This window comes from Pygocentrus nattereri, chromosome 17, assembly GCF_015220715.1.
Source record: "Pygocentrus nattereri isolate fPygNat1 chromosome 17, fPygNat1.pri, whole genome shotgun sequence".
Classification (NCBI taxonomy): domain Eukaryota; kingdom Metazoa; phylum Chordata; class Actinopteri; order Characiformes; family Serrasalmidae; genus Pygocentrus; species Pygocentrus nattereri.
Genome location: NC_051227.1, coordinates 34,951,158 through 34,969,562, shown reverse-complemented (window position 1 = coordinate 34,969,562; position 18,405 = coordinate 34,951,158). Strand labels below are relative to the sequence as shown.

At 42.7% G+C, this 18,405-nt stretch overlaps 1 protein-coding gene across 2 annotated transcripts in view; it reads left to right on the top strand.

The window, feature by feature from the left end:
- grik4 (glutamate receptor, ionotropic, kainate 4) overlaps positions 1 to 18,405 on the top strand; it is a 598,764-nt gene that overhangs the window by 519,620 nt on the left and 60,739 nt on the right. For both annotated transcript variants that reach the window (XM_037546764.1, XM_037546765.1), the window contains 2 exons: positions 778 to 930; positions 3,255 to 3,359. In XM_037546764.1, coding sequence (XP_037402661.1) covers positions 778 to 930; positions 3,255 to 3,359 — 258 coding nt within the window. The remainder of the gene's footprint in view (positions 1 to 777; positions 931 to 3,254; positions 3,360 to 18,405) is intronic.

Here is an 18,405-nt window from a genome sequence, read left to right as displayed (position 1 = left end):
CAATTTTACAGAAAGCTCCAGTAAGTGATTGAACGTTGAACCCGCTGAACTTTTATAAAAATCTATTTTATAACTTTAGAGCAATGCTGTTTTGTCTGCGTAGCATTTTTCCAGACATGTCATTTCTTATTAGACTCCATATTTTCTTAACAGCGCACAATATTTCATTTTTTCTCCCTCATTTTAAACTCGAGTAACTCTGCTACAAACTACCTGCTGCAAATTGCAAGTTTTTGCAGCTTACTTTAAATGCATGAACTGAGAAATGATTGGGACATGAAACTTGTTTTATGACCCGTTTTACCGGGTATTTGATTACCTGTGCACACCTAACAGCAGCCATCCTGAGATTCCCACTGGCAGCAGTAGTCATTTTCCATTTCACCTCCATGGTTGCCCAAAAATAGCATAAAAAAGTGTTTACACTTTCCAGCCAGCCATGCTTTTTAAAAACCCACCCACACTAACCCCCTAGACTAAGCTGTGGTTCTGTCTAGTAATGCAGTGCAAAGCAAGGCCATTTCAGTCTCTGTTAGCATCAGTGTGGTAATGGGAGTGAGTGGAGAGGAAAAGTCCCCTTCCTGCTCTTTAGCACCACATGGTCAGACGTAATTGGAATGGTCAGAGTTACCAGCTGTGCAGAGGGAGAGTTTGTTGCGCTTTTCACACTATCAGCACACAAAGCCCTCTTCATGATCTAATGGAATATCAAACTCGGCTGGGAGTTTAACCACTTGATCTCTGCTTTGTGTATCTGTGTTTTTGTGTGTGTCCCAGCTGTCCTCGGCGCTGCTGTTTGACGCGGTACACACGGTGGTGGCAGCTGTGCAGGAGCTGAATCGTAGCCAGAATGTGGGGGCCACTCAGCTGTCCTGCAAGTCCTCCAAAATATGGGAGCATGGGACCAGCCTGATGAACTACTTGAGGATGGTAAGAGGCCCAGGCCTGCAGAAAGAGGCCAAAAACTGTCGATCACCAGCTCTACTACAGCTTCATTCACATTCATCGATACCTGCAGTGCTTCTGCAGGGTATGTTTAAAATGGACACAACCCCAGCTTTGACCTTGTCCGTCAGGAAATGGGCTTCTTGTGATTAACTGACATCATGTTTAATGGCCTATAGCCTTAATTCAAGCTTTACAGGGGTCCACAGCCTAAGCGTGTATTCCAAAGACCCCACATTTCATACGGATCAGTATCTCTCCTTTACATCACATATTCCACAAAGCTTATCCTAAACAACTGTTTAAAGTACAGGTACCTGGTCCTTATTGCACAGGATACTGGAGTTATGATTTTATGTACTACATAATAATTTTATACAGCAGGTTGTACTGTGGCTACATGAAAAGTTAAAACCATACATGATAACTCTTAGTTGTTGTCTACCTGGAGTGTTTTCCAGGTGTTTCCAGCCATAACCATTGAACACTGCATGTTTATAAGGCACAGTGAACATAGCATTTTTATTAGCACTGTTGCTAATGTTAGCAACTCCCAGCTATTGGTTAAGACTGCTATAAATAAAATAAAAAAACTTTATTAATGCTTTATTAAAGCTTCAGCCTCAACGCTTGTGATGAAGCCCTGTGTTAAGGTCATTGTCATCACAAAGATTTGCATTTCAAAATGGTTTTTATTTAAGTCTTAACAAGGGCTGGCCAGAGTAGAATTTTACAGGCTTTTAAAAGCTCATTGGTATTTGAACACATAAATATTTATTCTCAAAATGAGGGTCTATTTATGTTCACAGCGAACCAATTATTTATGTATGTTTTTGACTGCAGTTCGAAATGTATTCAGCAAGCAGCCACAATGTATAAACAGTGTATACCAGTGAGTGTAAATCAGTGGTTCTCAAACCAGGCCTTAAAGACCCCTTGATTTTTGATGTAGTTATGTTATAACCGAAGTTTGAGGGGAAGAACATGCTTGAAACTCCCTCCACCCCATCTCCTCCCTGTTCCTCAGGCCAACATCAGTCCTACTACAGCTATTGGGGGGTCTGGCCTTCTAGCTACAGGCCGAAGCTGCCCCCAAATCCAGCCCAAGTTCTCAGAGTACTGTGGTGAATTTGATCTTATTAATTCTATAGTCGTTACATTAATTTTTATCATATTGGTTATTATACTGTGTAGATCCTGGTTGAGTTTATTCTGTAGGACCACAGGATCTCAGTCGAGCTGATAAAGGAGGCATCTGGACAGGAAAGGGGCCCCCTGAATGTTAACAATGCCATATATGGGGTTTGACGACCAGGGCCATTCTGGAGAGAATGTATGTTAAATACCTAATATGGCTTGAGAGGAGCCATACATCGAACTGAGGCTGTCTTAATAGAAACCAGATGTGGGCTATACGTCCACAGCAGGTATAAAACCAGGAGCTGAAATGTATGTTTCAGAGACTATTGGCTGTTCTCTCCAAGCTGTTTCGCGAAGGCTTGTTTGTGACCTCTCAAGGCTAATAAACATCTTTTTATGCAAGAGACGGGTGTCACCGAAGAGTTTGTTTCTACACCTTCACAGCATCGCTAATAAATAAACCACAGTACCCCCCTCCCTTAATCAGCCTTTCCTCATATTACCACTGTTTTGAAGACACAGTCTGAACTCACAAACTCTAATTTAACTCTGAAGAGCAGAAATGGGGTTTGAGAATCACTGGTGTAAAGAAAGTGAAATCAGCCAAATTGTGCGGCACAAAGCTTTTTGAGCAGTACTCAGAAAAGAATCACTGTAGTTACATACTTAAGATGATTTAGCTTGAAGTGCCTTCATGGTATACCAGCCTGTTGTTGCAAATTCTGATTCTGGCACTATGGCCATATGTTCTGGGCAATGAAATGCTATGCTTGCCATGTACTTGCAGACCACTGATCTGCTTCACAGTGCACTGCAGTTGTTTTTGTCAGATGTGTGTTCATCCTAAGCAACAGAGATATCTTCTTGAGCCCTTGAACACTGATGACTATCGGTTTCTCATTAGTAAACATCATGTAGCTGTAGTCTGTGCTCTTCTTCCCAGAAAAGCTTTAATTCCTTGAAAGCTTATATGTGGGTTCACTGCCCTCTTTATCGCTAAATTGCTAACTAATTTTCAGCTAACAGTGAAGTGGGGCACTTTTCTTTGAACACAATCCCCTTAATTACTGAAGCACTGAAGCTTGATGTGTGAGAAGCAGTAGACCCATGTGCCCTCAGTGTCTGACCCCAGGTCTGAACATGCCTGTCTTTGCCTCTCTCCTGGATAGGTAGAATTGGAAGGCCTAACAGGCCACATTGAGTTCAACAGCAGGGGCCAACGCTCCAACTACGCCCTCCGTATCATGCAGAACAGCAGGGATGGCCTAAGGCAGGTAAAGGACCTCTCCACTTACAGCATCTTTCCCACCATCAGGTAAACGATGCTATGCTTTTCTTGGTGGTGGCTCAGCTGGCCTTGGTGTGCTCCATCACTCCCATCATCTCACTGCAGTGTGAAGTAGAAGCCATATGGTGCTGCTGAACCCATTTCATCTGTCTGTGGTGCACACGATATTTTTGCAATGGTTGCAACCTCAACCTCATCTTTGAAAGGCAGAAAAGGGTTCAGATGTTTTTCAGACATAATCATTGAACATGACTGAGGTGTTTTTGAGCCTACATAGCTAATTTTAGCATTTAGGTATTACTTTATACCTCTACTGCAGCTAATGGCTGTGTTCTACTCACTGCATTTAGGCATGTAGAGGTGGTCAAGACAACTTGCTGAAGTGCAGGCCGAGCATCAGAATGGGGAAGAAAGGGGATTTAAGTGACTTTGAGCGTGGCGTGGCTGTTGGTACCAGACGGGCTGGTCTGAGTATTTCAGAAACTGCTGATCTACTGGGATTTTCACGTACAACCATCTCTAGGGTTTACAGAGAACGGTCCGAAAAAGAGGAAATGTCCAGTGAGCGTTCAGTTGTGTGGGCGAAAATGCCTTGTTGATGTGAGAGGTCAGAGGAGAATGGGCAGACTGGTTCCAGATGATAGAAAGGCAACAGGAACTCAAATAACCAACCAAAATCTCTGAGGAACGTTTCCAACACCTTGTTGAAAGTCGGCCACGAAGAATTAAGGCAGTTCTGAAGGCAAAAGGGGGTCCAACCTTTTACTAGCACCTAATAAAGTGGCCAGTGAGTGTATATGTGAGCACCTCAGGTTTTGGAGTAGGGGGGTATATGGAAGTTCCTGAGTGGTGCCACTGTGTTGACCCTATCATCTAGAGATTGTCAGCTTGGTCCCCATCTCTGGCTAGGAGGAAACAACAGCTTTATTGGCTTCACTCTTCTATGTGACTCATCATCAGTCAACATGGACATCTAAATTGGAAAGACAATTGGGTAAAAAACCAATATAAAAGCAAAGGTAGTACAGTACAGAGCAAATGTCAGAGAGCACCCTTAATTATTTTTTCCTTACATCCTTACATATATAAGAAGGTGAAATATAAGATAATCTACTTGCTTAAGGAAGGGAAAAGTCAAAGGAAAATAAGTGAAAAAAATGGGAGATTCCTAAACTTGAGTTCAAAACATTACTGAAAGATACAGAGAAAATGGGACTGTGCAAGACCTGGTAGACCGTCGACAGTATCACCATCAGATAAACACTACTTAAAGCTTTCATCTTTGAAAGAGAGGAGAAAATCAAGGTCCACTACTGCTTCAGATCTGGAAACATCCATAGTCTTTCCCTGTGAGAAGACACCTCGTGCTATAGGTCTGAAAGCATGTGTAGCATGTTTGAGATTACTTAGCTTGTCAGAAGTAGACAATGCAACCGACTTCTAAGACTTTCCAAATTTGGTGTGGAAAAATATCCCTGATTTCTTTAAAAAAACTGAAAGCAAGCCTTCTTTTAAAAATGAAAGGGTGGATGCACTTAATACTTAAATACATAAATTTGCACAATGCTCTAAATATGAATGTTGCTTTGTAGAAAATAAAGTTTTCTGTAAAAAAAAAAAAAGTTTATAAACTGGCGCCAAATGGGCATCAAAATGCTTGCGTGCTTGCTTGCAGACCACTGCTTTTACTACCCAAGACAGGCGTGTCCCTCTCGGCATGGCTGGATGTGAATGTGAGGTTTGAGTGGCCTGCGGGGACAGTGGAGGTGAAGGCACTGAAATCTTTCTCTGCAATTATCCCAACAGCGGGTAATTATCGCTCTCTGGGCCTCTGGGGTTTTTTTCTTTGTCCGTTGTGACCATAATGGTGCTGTCATGTTGACCCCCAGATGTAGGCTGAGAGCCAGACAGCATGTATTTGGCGATGCTGTGACAGGGTCAGTGAAGTCACAGCCTTTGTTGGGGAATGGTGAGAGGAGTATTTTGGGCAGAAAAAAAGCTTTAATAGTTGCCACTGTGGGATAAAAGTCATATCATTAAAATAGAGCTTGAGACCAGGTTTAAGCAAGAGCCTTTGGGGCAGGTTTAATTCTTTGAGAGTCGTAGTAGCGTGCATTAATAAAGAAGCCTTTTGCTTCAGCCCCAAGCTGTGTTTGTCCGCTCTGCGAGAGTGCTTCACCGAAAGAAATCAGCCTTTTAAGATAAACAGTGTTGACGTGACTGCCTGTTACGTCTGCTGTCTCATCCTTTCTGCTAGTTGACAAGCAAGCAGGGGCTACAGCTGTCACGGAGCAGGCTTCGGTGTGATTGACAGGTTAGTCCTAGGCCCTAAGTGACTCAATCACCTTTGATGTCCAGAAACACACACACCCACACACACACACAAAACCACTCGCGCCGTATTCTGTTCCACCTTTAACCTTCAACCTTTTCGATTCATGCACAAACTTACTGATGTCTCTGATAGCCTTGTCAGTGATTGATTGACTGATGTCTAGTGAAGGGAAAAGGCCGTTTGCGCAATTTCGGACATGGAGCAGACAAATCAGACTGGCAGCTCGTTTTCACACCTCTCTTTATTAGCCTCACTCTGACATCTCTGTTTTGCCTGTTAAGCGATTCATATCTGACGCCTCATTTTGATAGAGTCTGTCTATCCCTGCACCCAGCCTGTGTCCCTTAAGGCCTAACCAGCCTTGCAGGACTGTAAAAGCTAATCTGAATGTCAGCCCACCATTACACACGGCCATTCCTCCGCAGGTCATTGTCAGTCTCATTGCGAATTTGGTTGTTTGGCAAACTGAATGTGACCGCGGAGTTTTCTTGAGTTTACTTCTTTACTGAGGGATTGCAAGCATTTGTGGGACCTGGTAGTAAAGTTTTTATCAGGCCTGAAATTTTACTTTAACACAAATCAGATGCAGATTCTAAATTTTATATGTAGAAATAATAATGTGTTATCCGTGGAGTCTTCGATCGTAAAGCTCTGCTTCTTTCATTTTTTTGAAATATATTTTGAACATGGTGTTGCTGTCCAAAAAATCATTATGAATGGACCAAGAGAAATGCCCCAAGATAACTAGGCGATTATGGAATCCATAATCTATGACATTCATCATTTTTTGTATGCAAGTGGTTTGATTAGATCAAAAGAAGCAGTTTAAACTTCATAAGAAGTGCTAAAATATGAAAGTGGAGTTTGTGACAGTCAACTAAAATCCAACATAATCCAGGAAAAACGTGGATGTCTGTCAACCCTAAACTAGAGGCTTATTTGAAAAAGTTCTTAGATTCGTTGCGATACATTGGTCCTGCATATTCATTCCCTCACAAGCATGGGCCTCACAAGCATGGACCAGGGTTATTATAGTTAACTAAAACTATTACTGCTATTAAAACAAAAACCAGCAGCCAAAAAAAGTTTTGTTGTCATGTATATCTATATGTGCTCATAATAAAAATCTAGATCTAGAATTTTCACATGCAAACTAACTAAAATGAAATGGAAATACTCAGAAATAACCTTAGTTTTTTTGTTTTTTTTAGTATGAATGAAAGCTTAGATGTGGAACTCTTCTGACTTTGGCCATCTTTTAGGAAAGCATGAGCCAAGCTGAGCACAGTTTACTGTTGTACTTACTTTATTCCACTTTATTCAAATACCTACTATCACAGTGTTCATCATTATAATTACCACTAAAACTGAAACTAGATAAGAGCTAAACTAAAACTAGAAAATCAAAACAAAACTAAAGCTATTGGTTTCATTTTTTTGTGATGTCACAGACACATCTATGTACAGTATATCTACCTATTCAGTCTACAGCAGTTTATCTCCACCCATTCACTTTGAAGTAGAGTTTCAGCCCAGACTGCTTTTTGCAGGCTGCTTAATTTTATGAAATTAAAAATTATGAAATCCACACAATTGTAATAAGTGGACCCCAGGAAATGTTTTTAAATTCAGTGGATGGGCAGCTGGGCCCATGATGTAATCTAAGGTAGGTAGTTGTCATTTCAGACACAGACCCTAATCATCTTGGCTATTGCTCTGCAGTGCTGCCTAGTGCCTAAAGGTGTCACCAGCAGTGCACCTTTCCCAATTAATTGCCCCCACTTAGGGTAATGTGAACTAATTAAACCCATTCTTTGTATACAAGTGGTTTGATTAGATAAAAAGTTTAAACTTCATAAGAAATGCTGAAATATGAACATGGAGTCCACAGGAAAACCCTGAACATCTATCAACCCTAAACCAGAGGCATATTAAGAAAAATCATTATTAGATTCAGTGCGACAGAGTAGTGACTTGTCAGTATAGTAGTGTGTGGGGTTATTTGGGGTTTGTTATGCCTGGGCACTCTTATTGTGAAGAGCCGACATTTCGGGGGGGTTTGTGCTTCCACATGTGAAGAACTGTGAATGTGGAGAGTAAGAAGCGCAGCAGTGCAGACATGCCACACTCCCCACCGCCCTCTGGAGGGAAGGCCTAGGCCCTAGCTATGCAGCATTTAGCTGTTAGCCTGAAGCTTGTCTTGTTATATGACATGGCTGTGGCCAACGTGGCTCCAATAAAGCATTAAACGTGTAAATAGCTGAGTTCCTCTCCATCAGTTGTAGCTCAGATGCTACAGTATATTCCTTGAGCCTACAGCAGTGTAGCTCCACCCGTTCCCACTGAAGTTATAAGGAGTGTTTCAGTCTGGACGCAAATCCAAAGAGAGACTGTTTCCATATGTGAACCATTATATCTACCAAATTAATTCAAACTGCAGTCCCATAGTAAAAAAATAACCATTTAAAAAAAAAACGAAGTATTCAGATGTGTTTAAACCCAATGCATTAATTGAGATACTTAGTTAGAGATACTTACTTGAGTACTTAGTTAAATATTTACAAAAATCGTCATATATGTACTGCTTTTTTATTAGTGGAAGGAAGTGTCTGTCCCAAACCCTGACCCTTAATTTCGACTTGTGAAAATACTTAGATTTGTGGGGATTTCTTTCAGTGATCTTTTTTCAAAGATCTTTTTGTTTTGTTCCTTTACATTTAAGTTGAAAGATTTTGAAAGTTTGGTTTTATTTTAAAATTCAAAAAATATCGTCCCACATTTTCTTGTTATTACCGAAACACATAGAGTTTTAGTCTGTGGGCGGAGCTTTATGTTAGCCTTGCCCCTGCATTTTAGAGCAGGAAATGAAACTGCAGGACTGTCCCTCATGGCCACATGGTGAGCAGTTAGATCAGTGTGTCACATTAACATCAGGTAAATCAGTGTGCAACAATAAGAATTGTCACACAAACGAAAATATTAAATCACTTACAATGTAATAAAAGAAACATAATAAACGTAAGTTATAGGGTCACTCAGAGCAAAAGAATTTCAGTCTGAAGTTTAAGTCCAGTAAAATTAAAGTCTTAAGTGTGTTTTGAACTCTGGCTTTAAACCAAACTGTGCAATTATCTATATCAGTCTTAAAGGCACAGTAGCGAAAGCTGCCTATTTTTAAGGGATACAGAGAAAAAATGCTCATTATGTCTGTTTTTGGTACATAAACGTGTCCTAAGTCAACAAACACAAGAAAGGATATTGAATATAGGATATTGGCCCTTTAATAAACATAATTTTAGGCAGGGTGAAAACTTCTCAGCCACCATAACTAATTATCACTGTCACAGTGGAGACAGACACCGAGCTGGTGAATAGAGCAAAGGGAATGTAGAAGCTAATGTTGCATGATTGCAATCACAGGTATTATCAACAGTTTCCTGCCTGTAATGATAATGACACCAGAGTGTAGTGTGTGTGTGTGCGTGTGTGTGTGCGTGCGTGTGTGTGTGTGTGTGTGTGTGTGTGTGTGTGTGTGTGTGTGTGTGTGTGTGTGTGTGTGTGTGTGTGTGTGATTTACTTTGTAATTAGACCGAGGTGATGGGGAGAAAACACTTCCTCATTGCTATTGTGATGGCTCTTTCTGAAACTGGCAGCCATTGGAGATATGTGGCTGCCTTGGCAACAGCCCTCTGAGCTCACAAGATGCAAACACACATGCTAACAAATACACACACGCATCTCCCCATCCACATCATATGTTGACACAGATGCTAGAGGCTAAAGGCAGTTTGGTGAGCTACATCCTCACCCACACTTCTGCAAGTCCCCAGGCCTGCATGGATCTTGGACAAACAGACTGAAGGAACTTTGTAGCTAACAACAGGAGCAAGTGGGAGAGAGAGAGAGAGAGAGGGAGAGAGAGAGAGAGAGAGAGAGAGAGAGAGAGAGAGAGAGAGAGGGAGAGGGAGATGTAGTGTTGAGTCTGGTTGGCTTGTCCAAGCCTTGAGGCTATTGGCAGCTTCGTTCCTGCCCACTGGCTCCTCCACAGATCAGCCCACATGTGTGCACACACACCCCCCTGGGGAGGCCCCCATGAGCCCGCCCGGCCCTCTCCACCAGCTCGGCCAAATTGAATTTCACTGGCAGGCATTTCGCATGTCTGAACTGCACGTCAGTCAGCGAGAGCTGCAATTTCACTTCAGTTACTGCTCTTGTCAAAAGCTGTTTGTCAAACCCAACTGGGCTGACGAGGCGACGCGCATCGGCTTCCTGAGATGCTGAGACATTTTTCTTTCCTCCCTCTTTGCATGTGTCATTAGCCTCAGCGCAAGATGATTTAGAAAGATGATTTATGCTGGGCCTATTTGTGTGCAATTATGTCAGTGTGGCGACAGTTAAAGATGTTATGTAAGGTTTTTTTTTTAAACATTAGGTGTTCTGGACTGCCAAAGCCCGAAAGCAAAGCCAAACTTGTAGGGTTTCTCATTAATATTATATGTGAGATAGCTGAAAGAGACAAGTCGCTCTTTTTCAGGGGCTAATTAGTGATGGATCTCATGAAAATTAGAGGGATCCACATGATAGAATTCACTTCTTTTAAAAAAAAGTTTAGACCAGTTTCTGCAAGTTTCTGCAAACGTGTACAACATATAAGTTGCAGACATTTGCACCACTGATTTACATGCTTTGTTTTTACAGCATGTAAACCTGGCATTGTCCCTGCTAGCCTGCGCTTTGAGTGTCCAGAAATGGGATTATTTTTCCATGGTAGGACAACCAAATTCCAGAATCATTCAGAAGAATCCTGGGTGGGTGTCCACCCAAAATTAGGGGAATAACAATTCAAAAATATAGATTTTTTAAATTCATAGAATACAGTTGCATCGGTTTGATGCATTTTTTGACACAACAGAAATAAGGAGTGTCTGAAGATATATGGCTTATGGTGAGCATTCAACATTATCAAAGTACATTATTTGAAACAAAAGTTGTTTTATAGTATCCCAATCTAATGTTCTGTCCACATACTAATATGCTAGTCACATAATAATACAATGCAATGCAATATGCTGCGACACATTTCTTTACATCACAGTGTGCAGTGCTGTTACATCCTTATCCTAAACATAATTCCTGCATTCCTAATGTCAAGTATCAGTTAAGGGTACTACAACTAAGTAGGTTAATTTAGTGAAAATGTTGTAGCTAAGATAAAACCTTTAGTCTTAAGGCTATCATGGGGTGAATGCAGTTGAGTGTTTTGCAAATCCAGTTAAGTTTTCTGATCCATTATTTGCTTTTATTTTTAAATGGTTTTACCAGTTTCTATGAATGTACGTGTACAGGCACATACTTGCTGACCACTGATTTACAGTGTACATTTTCTTACTTAGTCCAGTTGTTTAGCAGAAGTTTAGCCATCATCCCTGCTAGCCTGAACTTTGACAACCCAGTTTAGGTCACTTTTTGGGACTTTGAATGTCTGTAATGGTTTGTATTAGTTAGGTATTGTGAGACATAACTGTTGAACATGGCTAGGGTTGCCACATCAGCCCTGAAAAATTCTTCAGCACTCGCTCAGTGGTTTGATTTTTTGCAGTAAATGCAGTGAATGGTGCCCTGTGATGGACTGGTGACCTGTCCAGGGTGTATCCTGCCTTCTGCCTGATGACAGCTGGGATAGGCTCCAGGCTCCAGCACTATCCAATTAAGTTTTTAGTTCCATAATTTGCCTTTATTGAAAAAAGCATTGACCAGACTCTGAGTATGTAAGTCAGGGGCACCAGGCCTCCCACTTGCACATACTACTGGACCACTGCTTTAAGCTGTATGTTTACTCTCTTAGTCTAATTGCTTAGCATAGGTCAGTTTACTTGGCATAACCCTGCTAGCCTGAACTTTGATAGCCCAACTGCCTCTTGCCAGAAGGTGTTTATTAAGGTCACTTCACAGCCAGATTGTAGTAGATGTTTCTTATGGCCGCAGAGAACACTGTATAGCCCAAAACTGTACCCTCTCCCCTGCCATCTCCTACAGCCACCCCTGCTCATCAGTCTTGCTAACGAACAGAGTAAGGAATGGCTGGAACCAGTAAATATTTCCTGCGGCGTGTGCTTTAATTTAGGAGAGGCTGTGTTTTATTCATTAGTGAGATAGGTAATGAGCGATATAAAGAGACCTAATAAGCGTCAGCAGTCTGCCCCCTGCGGCAGATGGTGTTCTGCACTGGCCCGTGCTGGAGACAGAGGGAGGGAGAGAGGGAGTGCTCCTATGAATGCATGGGAATAAATGGACAATATAACACAACCTGTTGTAGTTGTCTGTCTGGTGTATTAATTTAAGCTCCACAAGGGAGGGGGGTGGTATATAAACACAGTTAAAAACATTACAAGCAGCCAGTTGTTGTCGCTTGACAGGCCTGTTGCTGGTGTGTGTGTGTGTGTGTGTGTGTGTGTGTGTGTGTGTGTGTGTGTGTGTGTGTTGAATGGGAATGTGGGTTGGTGAGCAAGGTGATGCCTTTTCGATGTTGCGGATTTGACGCGGGGTGACCACGCTGACCTTGGTGCAGGATGCTTGGCTCTGAAACGTCCCTCGGGGTCCAGGATGAGTGGATATGCCCTTCAGGAAGGGTGAGAAATGAAGTGGACTGCTTTTGGGCACACTGCCAACCCTGGAGCCCTCCAGTGCAGCGGCACAGAAAGGGCTCCTCACACACAAACAGACCTTTATACAAGCATAATTCCACCTACACACATATCTACACTGCTCCACACACACACAAACAGAAGCTCCAGCTTGTCTTCTTAGCATGGCTCCACACAAACACTCTTCGCACTTGTCTTGCCCTCTCTCTTTGCCGAGCCCAGCCCTGGAGCTTTCAGGCCAGGCTCCAGAGAGGCAGCTGAATTGTCTTTATTTCCCCCATCGATAGCATCGCAAGCTATTAATTAGGCCCGGCGCTGTGGCCCCTAATTGCAGTCAGAAGCTGGCTGTCGGAGCTCAGACGCTGTTTATTTGTTTGCTTCACTTGCTGCAGGGGGGCTGCTGCTCGCCTCACGATGGCCATGGGCTGCTCCTGGCAAGAGGCGATTTAGTAATTAAGTTTGGTAATGGAGGCAGTTTATCAAGGGCCACGAGCGTACCACCTGTCGCAGAGGCTGGATTGCCAGGTGAAGAGGGAGTGAGGCTACAGACACAGAGGACCTCCTGTGGATAGTCATTCCAGCGCTGCTCCTGATGCTAGCTTGATTCCATTTCTATCTCCTGTAGAGCTATAATCTTATCTGAAATTTTGGTCCAAACCCTGACATGACTCAACAGAATTCTGTCCAAAGCTGACACCAAGTTTTGAATCTGAATCTGACTATAGCCCAGTGAAAGTCTATCCAGACTTGATCCCTACCACCAACTAGATGCTGAATAAGGCAGAATATTCCTAATGACTGTGCCTGTAAAGTCTCTATTTAGCAACAAGGTCAGCTGTTCATCAATTAACAAAATCGATCATTTATAACCTGCCTATCAGCAGTTTTGAAATGTGAGACACCCACACATGAAATGTGAACCCAAATTTGACCTCAAGCCGGACAAATATTTGAGAAATAATGTTCAAACTTGAGGAAAGCCAGATGTGAATAGGTCCCATCTTGTTTGGAAAAAAAAAAGTTTTTTTTGAGCTCCAGTCTACTGGCTGTGCTGCTACCTTCTAATAGTGCTACTGAGTAGCACTCGGTGATAAAGCTAGTAAACTAGTCAAATGAGGCAGCATTAAAGAAACCTGACTTAGGATGAGATAATGAGAGGGGCAAACATGCAAAAATGACAGTGTACAAAGACAAGAACGTGATTCTTGGTAAACACAGGCATTTTTAAGCTATTAAAATGCATCATTAAGTGAAATCAGTTCAGCCATTGTCTTTCTTTATATCATATTTTTAAGATCAGGATATTGGAGCACTTTGTGATTGGAATACAGAAGTAGCAAATATCAACTGCATCTGGTTTGGAAACTGCATTAGGCCAGCCATGGAAATGATTTAAATCTGCATGAGTGTGATTTTACTTGTAAAAAACAATACATTGTATTAATTATATCCAGAGGGTCATTGCATGCAGCAGCACACCTTTTTTGATATACTGAAGGACCAATAAGCTGAAGCAGATATCGGATGGTAACTGTAAATACTGAGCTTATACTGACAATACTGATCTGTTAATAATGAGTTTTGCAAATTCCCAAATTAATACATAAAAGCACAATTTATTGTATCAATGTTTACTTGTGTTTAATGTTTAACGTGTGCTTTCCAAGACAATAAAGGCTTATAAGTAAGTAAGTGATACTTTTTTGATCCCACAACCGGGGAAATTCCACCTCTGCATTTAACCCATCCGTGAAGTGAAACACCACATACACACTAGTGAACACACACACTAGGGGGCAGTGAGCACACTTGCCCAGAGCGGTGGGCAATCCTATCCACGGCGCCCGGGGAGCAGTTGGGGGTTAGGTGTCTTGCTCAAGGACACCTCAGTCATGGACTGTCGGCTCTGGGGATCGAACCGGCAACCTTCCGGTCATAGGGCCAGATCCCTAACCTCCAGCCCACGACTTCCCCGTAAAATAGCCTATATAAATAGCTTTAGATGTAATTTTATCACAGTAATGTAGAATATTCCAGGAAAGTACGGTTCCTACTCCCACTCTCTGTATCACTGTGCATACACACAAATAAAAAATCCTATAAACTATGAAAAACTGCGATTGAATATCTTCCTACTCCTCATCAGTGGGGTAAATATTAGTATCCTGTACTGCTATAAACAGACAGTACAGTACAGTTAAAAGTTCAGACACACCTTCATGAATGTATACACTCTTTTATATTTTTTATGTTCCCCCCAACAAGTAGTTTTAGCAGCCAACAGGTTCTTTGTATATGTTCTCAGTATATGGTTCCTTATGAAGCTGCTTGAGAGAATGGCAAGAGACTTTGACAAATCCAGACTTCAAGACTTTAATTTGTATGAAACTTTTTGGTCACTGTACAATGTCATATGTGTTATGTATATAGTTTCAGTGTCTTCACTATTATTGTAGAATGTATAAAATAGTTATAAAAAGGAAAAACCTTATATATATTTAGTATCAGTGCACGGCTCAGTTCTGAATGAGGGTTCTTTATAAGGCATTAGTAGGGACTGTCTCAGCTCTGCTAGTCTCTGTTCTAGTGTGCCAGAAGAGCGCTCCACATAGCGTTCTGACAGTTAAAAAGCCAGGCTGGAAAAAGACAATCATAGTTGTCTTTTTCCAGGTGATTGTTGGCAGCAGTACCTGCTTGAGGTGGGCATGCTGAGGGAGTCAGACACCTAGAGTAGACAGCTTAGACCTGGCTTATTCCTTCTCATGTCTCTAAAGCTCCAAATGAGCTTCTCCTAGTGATGCCTACCCTGTATCATCACTCCCCCACCACCATGTGATGTCTCCTGGATGGGCAACATCTCTGCGAAGTGTAACAGAATCTTCAGGAATCATTTCTTTTCGCATTCCCTCTTTAGTTTTATCAGTGAAAGATGTCACAAAAGTCCTGGTTTATTCCCCCCGTTGAGCCGTCAATGAAACCATCATGGAAGCCATAACTGTCTACTGTAACATCCACAGTTTGTGTCAGCTCATATGTCCACCCGCAGACCGTGTTAAGAGGTATGTTGTGAATTATAGAGGACAGAGCCTGTAGCTGGAGCTTGCAAAAGGTGAGTGATGAAGGCTTCAGTCCTGTGGGTAATGGGAAACGATGGGGAAGAGTGTATGTGTCTATGTGACGAATAGCACTCCATGATGGTCAGGTCAGTGTGACTTTCCTCAGGCTCTTCCCCCTAAGCTTTTAACAGGGCCAGCTCCCAGTCTGCGTGTCATCATCTGATGAGGTCTTTACAGCTAATTGGTCAGCGCTGGCTCAACCTTTACACTCCTCTAGAAAAACTGTCTCTGAATCCCAGGGGAAACGAAGAGGGAGAAAATGTAAAAGGGAGAGAAAAGCCAGAGACTATCCCAGGGGGTCACCCAGGCTCATTTGCAGGATGTGTCTCGCTTTAACTGAGGAGATTAAAGCCAGTATATGTGTTTTTTTGGTGTGTGTTTTGACTCTCTAATTGGAGTGCATGAGTGTAACTCAAATTGCATTGGGCAAATTAGATGCTGTGATTGCTGACCACACTGGAGGGTGACTTGTCATTGTCCCTGCTCCTTTCTTCTCCTTTATCTCTTCTCCTCCGCACTTTGACTGAGTGGAATATCAGGCTTGTCCTCTTTTGTTTTGGCAGTGCGCATGCTGTCTGGAGATGGGGAATAGATCAAACGGCAAATGGATGAGCTATTTTATGTGATCCCCCAGCCTGAACGGATTTCAAGGATGACTTGGTTCTTAGGAGTGGTTTGTGTGTGTCTGTCTGTGTACATTGTTGCCTCTTGCCGCTCAACTATTAGGATCTTGAGCTTAGCTGCAGAGCCATAACAGCTCAGTGGTCTCACTGGCATGTTGAGTGCATTCGCTGGTGGTGGTGTCCCCTGTTCCCAGACTGGAGAGGAAGAAAGAGCGAGGGAGAGAGAGGGCACCCTTGGCACTGCTTTAATCCCTTTTGTCTTTCACATCTCTTCAGAACTTTCTGTAACAGAAACCCATCCCCGGCCTCTGCCAGAGAACAACCCCAGAGAGCGCTGGGAAGATAGAGATGGATGAGAAAGAATGAAAGAGAGCTAGCTAGCCAGCCAGCGAAGGAGGCAAAAGAAAAGTACTGAGAGAGACAGGAAGATAGGGAGGGAGAAAGTAAGGGAGTGGAGGAACGAGAGAGATAGAGAGGGGACAGTGAGAGATTTGGCTTCAGCTAATCTCCCGTCCCAGCTCATAGCATTAGCAGCAGGACAATAGATCAGCAGAGCGAACTCGTGAGTGTATGTGTGGGGGTGGTTGCGTCCACTCTTTGATGCGCTTCTCGTTAAGGGAGCAGCTGTGTGGCATGGCGCCGTTGGATAATGGCAAATAATAAATGCCCAGATTGGCTCAGAGAATAGCATGGGATGATTTTGTGTGGATTTTTTTTTTTTGGAGACGGGGGGCATATATGTGTGTGTGTGTGTGTGTGTGTGTGTGTTTGTGTGTGTGTGTGTGTGTGTGTGTGTGTGTGTGTGTGTGTGTGTGTGTTATGTTGCCACAAATTGAAATTTCGATTGTGGCAAAAGGTCACCTCTTGAAAGGAAGTAAACTGTCCTGACCTTTCTCTCCTGGCCTTTCCCTAAACCGTATGGTCATTACCCAGCCAACAAAACCTGCTGCAACACCAAAAGCTCCAAAAGATCTTTATTCTGCAGCTAATGGCCATGGGAATGCCATTGTGGTAGCAAACATCAGAGGCAAAATCCTCTCCTCTGAAAAACGGGCCATGCAGAAAATTCACACGTAGGGGTTTGCTTTGAGACTGTTCAGTGGAGTATAATATTATGGGATTGTGATTGTTTATTTCAAATCAGGCCGGTGGTCTTGGTCTTGTGCAAATCAGGCCTGACTGCATTCTGCTAGAGGAGGGACCCCACCCTCAATCCCTTGACTCATCACTCAAACATGCTGTGAATGTTCTCAGAGCTGGGTGCGACAATTAAAAGATGAAAGTGCAGAAGCAAATCGGAGGCTCTGTTTTGCTTAGTTTCTTTATAGCTCTTTAAAAACAGTAGGGTCACTAAGTAGTCCTTGCTCTTTTCTATGGTCCTGGGGTTAAGTGCTTTGCTTAAGTGCCTTGGAGATCAGTGTCTTCTCAACCCTGGTCCTTGAATAACCCGCACTTCACATTTTAATGTTTTCTCTGCTCTAACATACCTCTATTGCAGATGCATTTACATTCATCTTCTCCTACAGTGGTCCACAGGATGTTTTTATTATAGGCAGACCACAACCTTGACCCTGTCTGGTTGTCAAACAGATATCATTATATTATATTGTGTTTTATTGCCTATAATTTTAATTAAGCTTAGTCACAAGTAGCCAAAAGTATGTATTCAAAAGAGACCCTAAGGAGCTCATCCTATACTATTGTTCAAGGCACATGTGGAGTACCCCTGCCCTGTTCATTTTGATGGTTTCCCTGCTAACATACCCACTTCAACTCAGAATGGGCTTTTCACTGAGCTGATTCGTTTGATCAGGTATCTTGGGACAGGTTTATTTCAGGACCCAGATTGGGAAGTAGTGTTGCAATGGCAATAGCCAGAGGAAAGATACTTCCGCTTTTAGTTTCCTGGTGCTACATTGACATCCCTTGTGAACTGAACCAGTTGCCCTCCAGCTTCACCTCTTACTCTGAATCTCTGTCCTATTGAGCCACCACTACCTGGCCATGTTCTTTTTATTTCCATTCAGCGTCATTACCAAAACTGCTCTTTCTCCCGCCATTGTGCTCAATTCTTGACTGGTGTCTGTGTGATCTCCCAGAAAGCAGTTATTTCTGGGGCCACAGTGGCTCTAAGCCTGTTCCTTGCCCCCTGCCTTCGCTCCTCAGGTCCTTCCATTGATTCCTGGTCCCGCCTTCAGCCCTTCATCCCTAGTCAGTCTTCTGCTATCCTGCTGGCCTCCATTAACTGCAAGATTTGCTGGCGGGAGAGCAGTCATGGCCGAGGAGATAATTACATAAAGCACATTGCAGAACT